Genomic DNA, 16,184 nt, shown 5'->3' with positions numbered 1-16,184 from the left:
TTTAAATCTTGGGCACATGAATCAATGACCTTGTGTGCCAAAATATCATGATATTGATGAAAATGACATTTTCAGAGCCAAAGGGAGTTCAAAAATTATAGTATTCAAATATGCACCCAAGTATAAAACAAAGGGGATTTAAGTGAAAAGTGTATTAATGAAACACTTGGGCATTTGTTGTGTGGGTAAAGCCACACTTCATTTAATGTTATTGTCGTCAGTAAATATTGTGTAGCTGACGGGTTGATGTCGTCGGTAGAAACTGTGTCAGCCGACTTGATTTTCGTCGGTGTTTTTGTATTCTGTAGCCGACGTTGTCGGTAAAGATTTTGTAGCCGATGGGTAAATAGTTTGTAGCGGACATAATGTTTGTGGCCGACGGACTCCTTCGGGAAGGTTCGGCGGATAGTATTTATATCCCGTCTGGGATCATTGTAAAGGATGATTCATCTTATCATAAGCATAATGTAAGGTTCTGGGATATGCGAATAATCTAAGGAGTTCTGCTGTTCGTATTTCCATTGCATTCATTTATTTTACCCGTACAGTAAACATTTGGCGCCGTTGCCCTATGAACTTGGAAGGTGGGAGGAATGAAGATTAATGCCAAATTAGCTTAACAAGGATCGAAATAAGGTCAAGGGAAAAGATGGAATCCGTACTGCGCAAGAAAATTTAATTCTGGCACAGCAAGCCGAATGCCGAAGGAGATTCCAGAAGATTGCCGACGGAAACCGGAGCACGGAAGACTTGTTGGAGGAAACTCGGCAGCAGGTGGAATTGGTGGAAGAAGCACGGGAGGAGTTTTTGAATTTGTGTTCGCCGAGGGAAGAGAATCTAGACAGAAGAGCATCGACTCGCATGGCTCGGAGTGCCGACGGAGTAAAAGCGTGGAGTGAACTCTTTGTCCGGGATATACTTCTGCAGGGGATAACTTCTGAACACCCTTCTTCACCAAGGTTCGTAGTTGTTGAGTCTGACGGTGGGGGAAAACAGTCCGCCGATGTGGGAGAGCAGTCCGTCGGTGTGGGAGTGCAGTTCGCCAGTGTGGGAGACTAGTCCGTTGGTGTGAGAGTGTAGACCACTGGTGTAGGAGACCAGTTTGTTGGTGTGGGAGTGCAATCCGCCAGTGTGGGAGACCAGTCTGCCGGTGTGGGAGTGCAAACCACTGGTGTGGGAGATCAGTCCGCCGGTGTGAGAGTGCAGACCACCGGTGTGGGACACCAGTCTCCCGATGTGGGAGTTCAGTCCGTCGGTGTGGGAGACCAATCTGCCAGTGTGGGAGTGAAGAGCGCTAGTGTTGCAGGATCGAGCAACGCCTGTTTACAAAAACCAATCGTGATGGTGGGACCAAAAGAGAAACTGCCAAAGTTCGATGTTGATGGTATGGTTGATCCCATTCGACACTGCAAAACATGTGAAACGATCTAGAGGGCAAATGGCATAACTGATGAAGATGAATGGATGAGACAATTTCCGACAACCCTACGGGGCGTGGCAATTGACTGGTTTACAAGTACAAATCCGCAAAAGCTGGACAGTTGGAATAACATTAAAAAGGAGTTTCTCACAGAATTTCAGCTGTTGCGCGATGATAATGATATTGTTGGCGAGATCTTCAATACTAAGTAGGGGAAGAATGAAATTGTCCGCATCTATGCCACTAGATTAAAAGACTTGATAAACAAAATGGAAAATAAGCCAGCAGACGGACTTCAAAAAAGATGGTTTGTGGAAGGTCTACGCCCAAAGTTGCGGAAGAAAACGAAAATTGTGCCGCCGTCGTCATACACGAAAGTTTATAACAGAGCATTGGACCTCGAAAGTGAGCAGAAAATAAAGAAGAACACTAGCTCATCTGATTCTGATGACGACGAGCTTGTTGGAGAAGATAGCAGCGACGATGAAGGCAATAGCAAGAAGGTCCGCGCCCTACAGAAGGACATGGTCCGCATGATGGAGTTTAAAAATATGCAGAAGGAGACAAAGAGCAGTGAGCTGTGGTGCACAGAGTGTAAAACCGACGATCATACTAAAGGATCCTGTCCAAAGAACCAATTCTGTGACATTTGTCATATCATGGGCCATTCGACAAAGGAATGCCCCTTTAACATGAAAACCGGAGGATCTCTGCAGGTGCTTCTTACACAAGCAGCTTCCATGTCAGGAGGGAACGAAAATGCAAACATTGATGGTGCCACTCCGGGTGGGTACAGGATTAATAGCAAAGGGCAAAATAACAATAACAATGCAAACAATAACAATAATAATGGAAACCGAAGTCGAATCTAGTATGATGCAAACGACCGGCCGATCGTGCAATGCCGAACATGTAATTTGTGGGGTCATTTTGCGCGGGATTGTACAACGGAAAACACACCGAAATTATTATGCAGATGGTGTGGACCCGGTGACCATGAAGATGCTAAGTGCTCGAAGTCTGGAGTGAATCTGATCACCATCCGGACGGATGAAGAAGAGGTTCTGGCAATTACGCGGAGGCAAGCAAAAGAGTACCCAGACCTGGCAGAAGAAAATGTTACCGTACAGGTAAAGAAAATGAACGCATACAGACAATAGAACATGAACAGCAGAACTTATATTATTATTCGCAATAGTAGATGAATCATTCATGCTTTACAATGATCCCAGACGGGATATAAATACTACCGCCGAACCTTCCCGAAGGAGTCCGTCGGCCACAATTATTCTATCCGCTACAAACTATTTACCGCCGACGTCGGCTACAATATACAAAAACACCGCCGGACCGTCGGCTAAACACCGCCGGACTGTCGGCTACAAAATATAGAATACCGCCGAAACTATCAGTCGGCTAACAGAAAAGAGGAAATTTGGGGAAGCATGGGCAGAGATTGAGAAGGCATCATCCGCAGAGACATCTCAGTTAAAAGACATCACCGACACCTTGGCAAGGAACTATGCAAAACAAAACATCGTAAGGCAAATCTTACAAACGAAGGTACCGGTCAAGATAAGTGACCTTCTCACAATGCCCTAGTTACGAACAGCCATTCTAAATCATACACCATTTTCGAAAGCAATGGAGGACACAGGAAGGGACAGTAGGGAAGTGATGCCAACAGACCCAATGCTGTTGGCACTCACATCCGGACGGCATCTGGCAGTTGTCGAGATGGGGATCCTCGGATATGTTCTCATAGACATGATAGTCGACGGAGGGTCTGGTGTAAACGTCTTACTGGAGGAGACCTGGAAGAAGTTGGGAAAGCCGACGTTGTGGCCACCTACATTCCAGTTGCTCATGGCAGACCAGCACGAGATCAAACCGTTGGGAACCTTGAGGGCGCAACCGCTAACTATTGGAACGCAACCATTTTTATTGGATTTTGTGATCATTCCATTGAAAAGAAAAGGATATGATGCTATTCTGGGACATAATTGGTTGGTGCAAGAAAAAGTAAAACATGATTGGAAATGAAATACCCTATCAATGGAGTGCGGAGGCAAAAGATTCATAATTGACCTGCACACACAAATGGTAGGTGAGGAGGTAGCATCGTCAGATTCAGAAGGTGAAGGTGAAAGTGACGACGAAGGAAAGAGGAGAATGGAATAGGAAGGAGTATTGACACTAGGAGGATCGAGTGACGACAACCTAGACTCAATGAATGGCCTTTACTACTGGCAGATAGAAGACTACGAATTCTTTCCGAGTTGTAATATGTTAAGGGTTGATGAAGGTGAGAAAACAGAGGAAAATGAATGTCCGAAAGAATACAGAGAAGCGAATGAAGCAAAGGAGGTTACGGTTGAAAAAGGGAAGGACATGCAATACAAACCCAGAAAAAAGAAAAATTCCACCGTCCAAAACACAGTGAACAGACCGTGTGGAAAGAAAGTGTTACAACGCTCCATAAAATTAGTTGAAGGGTGCCGACAGAAACAAAATAATCCAGATGCGTGACGATCGCAGGCACAGTGGGCGACGAAGGTGACACGGAACAAACGTAAGGCATGGCATGAAAAACATTTCAAATTCAACAGGTTTCAGTTGGGGCTGTTGGTACTCAAGTACGATGGTCAGAATGAAATCAAACAAGAAAGGTTTAAAGCAAGATGGTATCAGATCTGGGAGGTCGGTGACAATCGAGTGATAAAGTTGGGGACGTTGGACGGGCAAGATGTACCTCATGCAATCAACGGATCCTACCGTGCCAGGAAGATGCCATTGCCATCACTGTCGTAGAATGATCAGATGAGTCCCTCGTCGTTGTCATTGCAGAACGACAACACCTTGAGGCAAAATAAAGGTGCTGCATTTTTTTAATTGCTAAAAAAAAACATTTAAAAAAAAGAAAAAAAAGAAAAAAAGAAAGATTGAGAAAAAAGAAGAAAAAGATTTAAAAAATTTTTAAAAAAGAAAAAAAGAAAAAAAAAAGCAAGCAAAGTGACTGTCTGCAGACTGGGTCCTGCGGGTAGGTTGTCCGCGGATTGCGTCCTGTGGGCAGATTGTCTGCGTCCACGGCCAGGTTGCCTACTAAAGGCAACCTGCGGGGTCTTTTTTTCCGCGGTGTTGTGCCTGTGGAGTTTTTTTTTGGTGCAGAAATTAGTCTTTCTGCGGAGTTCTGGGAGATGTTTTTTCGCGCGTATCACAAACAAACCTTCGCACTGTCGCGAATCGAACTCCCCACCTCGACTGCTTCAATGCTAGGGTTTTCTTCAGGCGCCCTTATCGGAATCTTGGCGTGTTTCTCATTCTGCCCTTGGATGTAGTCGAACAGCCCCAAAAATCTAATGCTCGTGGCGTCCATAAAGGAAATATTGCGAACTATGCTCAGAAAATTATAACATACTTATTCCGCGCTCAGCATTTGCTCCAGGAATCTAAACTTCTAGAGCTAACATGCACCTTGCTTGTTGGGGAACACAAATCAGGGAAGTGCTTTCTGTGTGAGCAAATATTTACCAACGAAGGAGACTCTCAACTTCAATCCCTTCTTTATAGCAATAAGATCTCAGAGTTCTGCGGTTAAGAATTCCTTGTAGCAACCACGAAAATAGCTTGGCCGTGGACAGTTTCTGATAGTGCCATTTGGTTTGAGTTTATATCGAAGTTATTGCAGTGTGTATGCAGATTTGGTTGTGCCCGTTTGGTAGGGATACCGTGTAGAAAGGTAGCACACGGCTTTAGCACGACTTTCTAATAGTAAGTTGGAGAAAGTCTACGATGTGAGTGTGTAGACTAGTTACAGGCAGATGCGAGTGCGTGCTTGAGCTGAAGATTCGATGCTTAACAGTGTTGTCATTTGTGCTGCAGACTAGTGTTATCATTTGTGCGTGTTGAGTTGAGAAATAGTTGATTATCCCATCAACCTGTGGATATTTCGAGAACCGCATTGGCAACAGAAGGCAACAGAAAAGAGAAGTCTTCGGTTGTGGTATCCCCAAAGTTGTTTGTATATTGCCGAATGAGGCATTCTGGGGAAAAATTTATTTTCTCATTTGCGGTGCTCAGATTCAAGAGTTCTTCTGCCGTTATCCGCTGCCTTATCTCTCCGTGGGAAAGGTGTGCTTGGTTACGGCATATTTCTTTGGCCTCTTCCGCGGGGTAACAGACGGAGGAAACTTATATAAGGAGGAAAGACGCTGTTATTATATGGAATCCGTACAGGGAAGGAGAAGAATTTTTGTGTACCGAGGGATTTGTGGTGGATTGTAGAGGAGCAGGAAAGAGGAAGAGGAAGCAGTAAAAAAAAAAAAAAAACAACGACAGATTGAAGTAGTTCAAAATGAGTATCGGATGATGTCTAAGGGAAGGGGAAGCATCAGTGGTTGCCAGAAAGAGTGGAATCGGCAGAAAATGACAGAAATAGTGTGTTCCGTGCATTTTTGTGTGGGTTCCGGAGTGCTAATTTGGAGCACTACCCCAAGACCCCGCGGGGGTGCTGCCCCTCGACCCCGCCGGGGGCATTGCCCCCTAGACCCCTAGTCGTTGCGGATATTAGTCGTGTGAAGTGTGACCAGTTGAAAAGACTTGAAGCTGCTGCAGGCATGGAGTGTCTATGTACCAGAGGCACTGGGAGTAGGTGTTGGCCGAGAGGCTGTCTTGGTGGATGCGTAGAGAGCTCGGGAGGAGCAGATCATCTAGTTGGAGGCAGTGCAACAACACTTGGCTCAGGGTACCCAGGAGTTGGAAACAAAGTAAGCAGCACGGGTGGCTATCAAGGTTAGCTTCATTAAGGAGGCAGTATTGTGTTAGCAGAGGCTACAGGCACGGGACGAAGGTGAAAGTGATGTGTCAGAAGCAGATTTATCTTGTTGTAATCAGTCCATTAATATATTTTATCTCAAATATTTTGTAATTGTCGTCCGGAGACGACTTTTTCTTTTGGGGGGGATGATGTTGTCAGTAAATATTGTATAGCTGATGGGTTGATGTCGTCAGTAGAAACTGTGTTAGCCGACTTGATTGTCGTCAGTGTTTTTGTATTCTGTAGCCAACGTCATCGGTAAAGATTTTGTAACCGATGGGTAAATAGTTTGTAGCGGACATAATGTTTGTGGCTGATAGACTCCTTCGGGAAGGTTCGGCGGATAGTATTTATATCCCGTCTGGGATCATTGTAAAGGATGATTCATCTTATCATAAGCATAAAGTAAGGTTCTGGCATATGCGAATAATCTAAGGAGTTCTGCTGTTCGTATTTCCATTGTCTGTATGCATGCATTTATTTTACCCGTACGGTAAACAGTTATAAAAAGGACTTCCTTATGAAGATCGATCATTCTCTTGCCTATTAATTTTATTACTTGTGATTTTGATGAAGGTTTTCAACAAGGGTGTTGTGAGGACTGATTCCTCTCTGTTTGCACTTTGAATCACTGAAAGATAGTGATGAATTGTGCTATGAAAATCTGAGAATTAATTCTGATTACAATGCTGGTGTTGTATACCAAAATTGTCCATTATTTGCTGCAAGTCGACCAAGGTTTTTTGGCATCTCATTTGCGTTCAATGTTTGTAGGTCCGTACTTAATATTCATCCTAGGTGGCCAAGATTTTGTGAATGGTTAAGGCGATTGGCTGCTGCTATTAGACGCCGCTGTTAGGCGTTCTTGAGGATGTGGTTATCTGTTAGAAATAACAGCGTTTGGATATTTGTAATGTCCCCATTTTAGTAGGATCTTGTAGCCAAGATTTTGATTAGGTCATCATTGCGACCCTCGTGAGTTGGGAGTGTGTTTTGAGGGTCTTTGTTGATTGACTTTCTATTTATAGGAATTCAATTGTGCGCAATTCCTACTTTTAGCAGTGCAGTTGAGGCACTTGGTGCTTTGGCTTCTTTAGTGATTGATTGGGTAAATTCATGGATCTCTATATTATAAGTTGTTTATTAAGATTATCTTAGAAAATAACTTTACCATATAAGTGTTATAATTTGATGGTGTGTGGAAGAAGCCTCTTAAGTGAAAAGTGTCTTCATGAAGCCATGCGCTCGAGAGTTATTTATTTAAAATAATTAGATGGAAGCTTCTAATTGAAAGGTGTGTTGACGAGGCAACTTTAATCAGGTGTATTGGAGAAGCCAAGTGCTTTATAAAAGTGGCTTCATGAAGAAAATAAATTTCATTCTTGCCTATTGCTTTTAACATTTGCTTGTCAGAGTTTAAGTTGGTGAATATCTTGGACTGATTCCTCTTGATCTGTGCATCAATTGCTGTTGTTGTAAAGCAATTGAATCATTATTCTAAATCTGAATCGAGTATTTAATTCACTGTTGTTGTATAGTGAATTAAGTTGTCTTGAATCTGATTTTGGTATCCATTGTGAGGGTTATTATTCTGCATGTTTTCTCTGTCATTCTCTACAGTGTTGACTGTGATTAAAGGATGAATGTTTGCTGCACATTGACATCCATTTTGTGCAAAATCGGTGTCCATTATCTCTATAGCTGGGCATCCTTGATCTCTGCATATTTGGTGCCAATTTACCAGCAGTTTGGTGTTGGGTTTTAAACGATTTTACTACCTTGCTGGGTGGCAATTTGGAGCAGCATTTGGGCATTGTTATCACTATTATCTATTCCTTTGGGCAGCTATTTGGTGGACAATTTCACTGGTTATTGAGTGCACACAGTACCCTGTCATGCTCTTGATGGTAACACCATTGAAGGGCAATTTTGCTACTGTTATTGTGGACACCAATATTGATGTTTTCCAACTGCTGCAATCACAATTCTTGGTGTATAGAACCTGATTGGGGGTCTGGTTATAATGCCACTGTTTGGGTGTTTAAGGCATTGCAATTCATAACTATTGTTGGTATTGTAGATGACTGTATAATTGATGTGGGCATCTCCCATACAGGCTGCAATTGTTGATATTTCAAGCCAAAGGTGGAACGTTATCAGTCTGCTGCAAATTGGCACTATATCAAACAATTCAGGCTCCCCTAATATTTGAATGTAATTTCATAATTGTGAAGCATCATAACAGGTTCAAATTAAACCTTCTGTAACCACCTATTAGACTGACAATAAATTGTAGTTTCATCGCTGCAAATTCTAGTTGGAAGTTACCTGGTTAAAGGTAAATATGTTGCCATTTCAGTTTACATTGTAGTATTGGTTGTATTTGAAAATTCAAAAAATTATACATATTGCAAAAACAAGAGAATTGCAAAAATCTAAAGCACCCAGTAAACATATTTCTTCAGCATCGCTGGTGTGAAATCTGTTATATATAGCAGCGCTTTGATGCAAGAAGCTGCGTTGAAAATTGTTGGCATTTGTTGACTTGTGGTGTGATCAAATACTGGTGCAAAATAGCATCACTTCCTTAATTTTGCAACTCCTTGGGTCTGCTGCAACTAAATTGGACACCATTCATATATAGGTTACTATTTTATTTTATTTTATGAATTATAAGAGGATTATTTGTAATAACATTGCAAGTAACATGATTGCAATTTCCTATCTTGCTGTCGGTACTATTAGTAGTTGTTTCTGATTGTTCATTTCCGCATTTCTTAAATATTAAAAAACTACAAAAAATCATATGTTTCAAAAAAATAAAAAAATAAAAACAGTTCATACATCATTGTAGTAGTGCAAGTCAGTGGGGCTCTTATAGTGGTATCAAAATTTGCATTTTGAGACAATATCCTTGTGGGATTCTATAGTGGTTTCGTACAATCCTGTGCAATAGGAAAAAAATTTATTATCTTGGTTTTGTTGGTTGATATTTGAATGACCGACACTTGCACTTATTTTAGTTATGGACAAATACAAGAAATCTAGTAAATATGGAAACTAATTGAATAGCAGGAGTAATCTTAGGGAGAAAACAAATGCCCTAATGGAATGTATGGAAAAGCTAAGTCAAAATCAGAAAAAGATCGAAGCAAATTTTCATACTCGACAACTGTTGAAAGGGAAACTAGGTATATGGTTTCCATTTTTAAATGGTCCTCACCAAGAATGCAGGAAAATAGACTCGAGTTTTTCACATGTGAGACATCCATAAGTCTTTGCTGTAAGTTTTTAGTAGTTGGTGATTATGGTGGAGATGATCATGTTCTTTGTGGGGCAGCCACTAGTCCTATATATAGTCATAATTTTGGAGATTCTACACAAGGACATGTGGATGTGCCTATTTTGTTAGAGGAGTTCCAACAATTTGAGGATTCCAGAGCTAATGCTTTGGGAAATGCTAAGGACATGCTAACAACCTTCAATGGTAGCCTTACATCAGTTGGTAGTAGTGCGGATATGGGTAATATTGAGTCTAATTTTTAAGATACTAGTCCCTTATGTGAGTCTATTGATGGTGTTGCGGATAGTCTGAGTGCAAAAGATGCAGTTGTTTCCACTGTTAGTTTAGACTCTCTTAATGAGGGTGTTGTTTTTGAAGACTACTTGGAGGATATGAACACTGAGAGTTCTGATTTTTATGGCAGTTGTCATAGTGTTGAGTTAGTACAGGAGACAACTGGTATCTCAAGTGGGTCGAGTGAGGGCATGGAACTAGCTAGCTGTGACATTCATGATTTGAGTGTTAAGGAGTCAAGTGATGTAGATTTATGCCATAATGTTGTGGGTTCACATGATGACATTGAGTCATGTATGCAGTAGCAAGCGATAGCAAAGGGGCCTCAGTTGGATGGTATTGGTATTAGTGATGTGGGAACCTTTGATGTTTCACATGATGATGATTGATGACACATTGAGTCTGGTAAATGATATCAGATATTGGGTGATGACTCAAGTATTTATTGGATGGTGATAGGTCCTAAGATCGTGATTTCTAATTATGGCACTCATCCATACGAGTGTCACCTGTACGGAAACAATCCATATGAGTCGGGAATACTTGCACCAGCAATCTTGTACACACTTATGAGTATGATCCAATCACTAGTTTACACATAGTGTACGAGGGACAAAGAACAATAAGGCGGAGGAAGCCAAGCTGTATGACTTGCCCAAAATCTATACATAAGAAAATCTTGTATGGCTAACAGGACCAGTCAACCATAAGTACATGCAACAGGAAGCAGAAGATTGAGCACTAGCCAAAGGATGAGTAGCCACAGTACGGATAGGAGGAAGATCATCCCACATACAGTAGAAGAGATTGGTGTAGGTCATACAGGGTATAGGAAAGTTAGATTCCTTGTCAGGAGGGAAGTGGGAGAATTGACTTGTTGTGAAATTTTGTGTGGTTTTAAAGGTGTTAATTGTTAGAGTGGGGTTGTCATTGCACCAAAAGACCAATTTGTCAATGCCTGATACAACTACTCAACTTATAGTACACAAGAGATGGTTAAGCCCTTGTCACGAATCCTAAGGGGAGTACTGAACAAATTTCTAACAATCTCCCCCTCAGTGTTACCCGAGGGTCTAAGGATTCGAACCTGTGACCAAGCTTTGATACCACTTGTTAGAGTGAGGTTACCTTTGCACCAAAAGACCGATCTGTCAATGCCTAATACAACCACTCAACTTATAGTACACAGGTGGTGGTTAAGCCTTTGTCACGAATCCCGAGGGGAGCGTTGAACAAATTTCTAACATTAATTTGGTCTCAATGGTGGGGGTGATGTCCCTCGACCTTGCACCGTACTGCAATAGGGAGTGCCCCTGAGGTGCTGTCCCCAAACCATGCAAGTGGCGTTGCCCCTCGACCCTATTGGGGGTGTTGCCCCCAGGCCCCCCTTTTCATTTTTGAACTACACTACAACATTTAGTTTGTGCAGTACAAGTGATTATCTACACTCTTATCATTTCCTCAATATTATTGGATTTATAGTTGTCATTTGGAAGAATACTTTCTTTCTTTTGGGGGGGATGGTGTAGGCAACAATTATGCCAGGAATAATTAAACAAGACTTTTGTTAGTTAATGCAATAAAACATCATTCCAAAGGGGTGTGAATTGGTGATGGTTGGAGACTTAACCAACAATGTCAAGTCTATTTGTTAGAGTTTGGAGAAAGTGAAAGGAGGGTGGTAAATGTTGGAACGATTATGCTATGAAAGATATATCATTTTGTCATTTATGGTGTAATTGGATTCTATGTTATTCCATGCTATTGTTGTATTTCATTTATTTTCAGTATTATGCGAACCTATACAATCCATATCTAGCATATAAGCACTTCCACATTTCGCATATCAACACTTGCATATTTGGCATGTAAACACTTCCGTATTTGGCATAGAAACACTATTGGAATTGTTGTTGTCATTACACTAAAAGCTTGAGCTGTCAATGAACATCACAACAACCAAAGACAAGGATCCATGGGAGGCAGTTAAGCACATGTCACAAATTCATTAGTCTATGTTGAACAATACCTTTACCTAGAGAGGGCAGAGGCACCAACCTCCCAACAATCCCCCCTAGCCCCCCACAGGAGGCAGTTAAGAACATGTCACAAATCCATCAATCTATGTTGATGGTACCTTCACCTAGAGAGGACAAAGGCACCAGCCTCCCAAGAATCCCCCCCTGAGCATGACTTGAGGGATTTGAACTCGTAACCTAGCACTCAGATACCACTTGTTGGAATCCCTGTTGCCGTTACACCAAAAGCTCGAGTTGTCAATGAATACCACAATAGCCAGAGATAAAGATCCATGAGAGGCAGTTAGACACATGTCACAAATCCATCGGTCTATGTTGAACGGTACCTTCACCTAGAGTGTGTAGAGGCACCAACCTCCCAATAAACACTTCCATATTTGGCAAGTAAACACTTCTACACTTGGCATATAACACTCATCAGGTCAATGTTTGAAAAGTTATGGGCTTTGGAAGTTGTTGTACTTGAAATAGAAAAATAAAATTCCTTCAAAAAATCATTTGAGTTTTGAAAGTTGTTTGGGGTTTATTCTAATGTAAGAAAAGATAAATAATAATATTTTAAGGATAGTCGGATTCAAAGTTTAAGGTTAAAATTTCTAGAGCCTTCTAGGGTAGTTAAACTTCCCCCTATATAATGAAGGGTCATAGGGTTATCTACAATAGTTCTTAGGATGTATATGGTGGCTCTTGCTTGCAGAATATTGTAATGAAAATGCCCATGTGGTTGTACATTATATATTTCTGAATATTGTAATTCTATTTCATTAGAGATAATAGAAAACGAGTTTCTTGTTCTTGCAATTTTTTGTTGTTTCTCTATTTTTTTTGGTTCTTTTGTTGATAAGGGGAGTACTCTTCATCAAAAAGGCACAAATCTAATAGATGAGTGAGTGTTTGAAGGTAGAAAAGATAGTGATGTGATGCCTCAAAACAATACCAATGGATGGATCAAAGAGCAAAGGCTATGTAACAATAGAGGCACTTATATCGTGCGAAGATTCAATGTGCTCCAACTAATGAAGTATTTGAAAGAGGGATTGGATCTCGTTCTCTAATTCAAGGATGAAGTTCCGCAATCTAGCGTCCAAGAAGAAAATTTAGATAGAAATGATGTATAGTCATAAATTATGACAATGTTTTATCAATCAATGATCTTTATCATTATATAATGTTCTTTCTATGCTAGATGTTTGAGCTTAGAAATGCGAATATGATAAAAGGATTTGGATGAAAGGATAGGGTTTGATTAATTACAAGCTCGGTCAAAGGGTCAAAATTGTCATGTCCCCTTTTTTTGGAGGTAATTTGATTTAATTAATTTAATTAATTAAGTTGTCCAAAATAATGAATATTTTATGAGGATGACTAATTAATTATTTTAATTAAATAAATAAGTGGTATTAAGTTAATTATTTATAAAGTTATCAAATAAACAAATATTAAAGGGTAACTTTATATTTAATTAATTTAATAAATTGACTTGAATTATAAAATATTTTATAAAGTCACTTAATAAATAAAATAATGTTCTAGAAGTTTTTGGAGAAAATGGAGAAAAAAGAATAAATAGGCATCTTGGGCTTCATTCTCAGTAGGAAGATTTGTTGTTGTTGATGATGATGTTTGATGGTTGTGGAGCCTAGGGTTTCTATAGTAGTCACAATTGGCCATTGAGAACGAAAACTCTCAATTGGTAAGCAATTTTGAGGGTGTGAAATATCACTTGAATTATTGCAGCTAGGGAGAAAGTTACTTCAGACTTTCATTTGTGCTTCATTGGTTAAAACTTTGGGGCATTCGGCCAAGTTTTGTATGATATTGATTGGTGTTTGCTTTGGAGACTTTTTGGAGTTTATAGTCTTCAACGAATTTGCATTGAGGAGGTGATTTGCAGCATCTACAATTTATTTAGAAGTCTGATATACTGCTGTTGGGGCATCATTGGAAACATATTTTTGTTCATATCTTCACTTAGAGGTATCCGATGGTTCTGGGTATTGTTGCATTCAGTTGCTATCATCGAGACAATCTTTACGAGGACAAATTCGAGGAGCTTAGAGGCTGCAGTTATTTTTTAAAAGTATTGCCAGGGAAGAACAGGGGCGGCTGGGTGAAAGCATCGATTGGGCCTAAGAGAAGTTCATTTTGCTTGAAACTTGATTCTTTCATCAGCTCTTTTCTAAGGCATCATCATTTCTCCAGGTTCCTTTGTTTATCATTCATGTTAGCATTGCATTTTAGGTGTTATAAGTTTCAGCTGTAGTTGTGCATTATACCAACATTATCATATTTTGTAATCCATGTAAATGCCAAGAGTCTTGGCCATATTTCATGAGCATTGTATTAAAAATTTCATTGCAATTAAGGAGATAATAGTTGCTGGTGTCATTTGAGCAATTCAATATCATTTATTATCAGCTAGTTAGTTTGCATACCAACTGTTTGTAAAAATGTCAGTTGGCTGTAGGTGTTCATTTCTCATGCTTAGATCATACATATGCATTGAATATTGCCAAAATTAGTTGCACATTCATGTTAAGTCATTGTTTAGACAATCTGGAGTCTTCTTGCAAGCATTCTTATTGATGCAAATTGAAGAAAAGAGTCATTTTAGCAAATTGAAAAGTTATATCAGTCATATGACCCTTGTATGCAAAGTGTTTGACAAAATTTCTTGAGTCTTCAATTAGAAGTTTTCAATCAAATTTGAGCAGGGTCATTACAAAAACCAAAAGAGATAAAAATTTGAACATACAAGGTGAATGAAAAAACAGCCCTTTGCAAACTTTTACAATTAGGTTCTCATTTGCCTCATTGACATCTCGCTTGGAACTGACCTAGGAAACTACCTTTACCTTTGTGATCAGATTCCTGATTTGAAAAGCCTAACATGAATTTCAGATCAGTTTTAAACCGTTTGTGTGATTAGCTATTATATATTATTGACTTTTTATTTCAGTCAATCATAGCATGATGCATCCGGATAATGTTTTTTTTGAAAGTGATCAGATAGGTCAATAGTATAATTCCTGTTAGATGCATGAATCAAGTTTCTTGTCTCATTGTGACTTTATTTATACTTCATATTTGTGTCTTATTATCCATGTATGGCCTTTCATTAAAAGAAGGCAACTATATGATCTCTCTTTCTAGAAATTTGATTTCATGTCTTCTTTATGGCATTTACAGGAAGCGACTCTTGTTGGAGTAGATAGTCTTGGAATTGACATTAGAACTTGCTCTGGTATTGAACTTCGAACATTGCGATTTGCATTCAAGTGTCAGGTATACATAAAAGCAAACTCTGTTAAAAGTACTTAATTGGTTTGAGGTTAGGTATTTGATGTGTTGCAATCAAACATTTTCCAAGGCATTCAATTAACTATAAAAATAAATGTTACATCACATAAGATTGGAAAATAGTGTTCATTGAATGATATAACGTGCTGGAATATCATTGGAATAGTGTATTTAAAAGAGTTTAGGAATGCATAATATGCATACATGTATGTATGGCTAAAGTATTCATGAAATGTATTGCAAGGAGCTTGCTTCTAAGAAGATATAGAATGCTATATTTATCAGATTATGATGCCCATTTAGACATTGATTCACAATATAATAAAGAAATAGATTGTTAATTAGGGATTCACAACCATTCTGTTATTGGAAGTTTTGGGCTCCATTTTTTTTGTCATACTCTAATGATTATTTAAATCATCAAATGTTTGTGAGAGAGAACAAATTCCAATGAATTTAACACTTCTTTGAAGCATTATTTTAATACAAATGACAATGTAGATTACTAGCTTTAGAAGCATGAACATGTGTATAGATTCCCAGTGTATAGCTCTAGAATCTCCATTCCAATGTCTCCATCCTTTTGTTCTATAGCGATCATGTTACCAAGAAAAATCGGGAAAATATATTGGTTTTGAGCCCCAAGTACTTTTTGTGTGTTGTATTTATACCCGACTCAATTATACAAAGGGAGCAACGAGTTAATCTAGGTAGATTACTAACTAGTTAATTGAACATAAAATTATTATCAAATAACACATCACAGGGGTCCATGAAATAGGAAACTCTTTCCCTTTCCCATTTGAAGTGAACAAATTTATAAGCCAAAAAACTTCTTTACTTAGCATAGCTATATTTAAACTAGTGTTACCAGCTTTAGACTTGCCTCGTATTCGGCCAAGCCCAAATTGGGGTCAGACTCGATCTTAGCAAGGACTAGGCAAATTAAAAAACCCATGAAATTGGAAGACTTTTAAGGATTTTAAGTTTTTTTCATGCATTGTTTAGCCAATTAACATTAACTACACAATA

General features: G+C 39.5%; 1 protein-coding gene across 4 annotated transcripts in view; it reads left to right on the top strand.

Moving 5' to 3' along the window:
- LOC149541146 (uncharacterized protein At3g49140-like) overlaps window positions 1–16,184 on the top strand; it is a 217,301-nt gene that overhangs the window by 182,000 nt on the left and 19,117 nt on the right. For all 4 annotated transcript variants that reach the window (XM_089802135.1, XM_089802134.1, XM_089802133.1 and 1 more), the window contains exon 10: window positions 15,042–15,137. In XM_089802135.1, the coding sequence (XP_089658261.1) occupies window positions 15,042–15,067 (26 nt within the window). In that variant the 3' untranslated portion in view covers window positions 15,068–15,137. The remainder of the gene's footprint in view (window positions 1–15,041; window positions 15,138–16,184) is intronic.

The sequence above is a fragment of the Cupressus sempervirens genome, chromosome 9 (assembly GCF_028749045.1).
Source record: "Cupressus sempervirens isolate cs-2001-9-10 chromosome 9, ASM2874904v1, whole genome shotgun sequence".
In the NCBI taxonomy this organism is placed as follows: Eukaryota; Viridiplantae; Streptophyta; class Pinopsida; order Cupressales; family Cupressaceae; genus Cupressus; species Cupressus sempervirens.
Note: the sequence above shows the minus strand (reverse complement) of the source record. Positions and strands in the feature narration are given on the sequence as shown.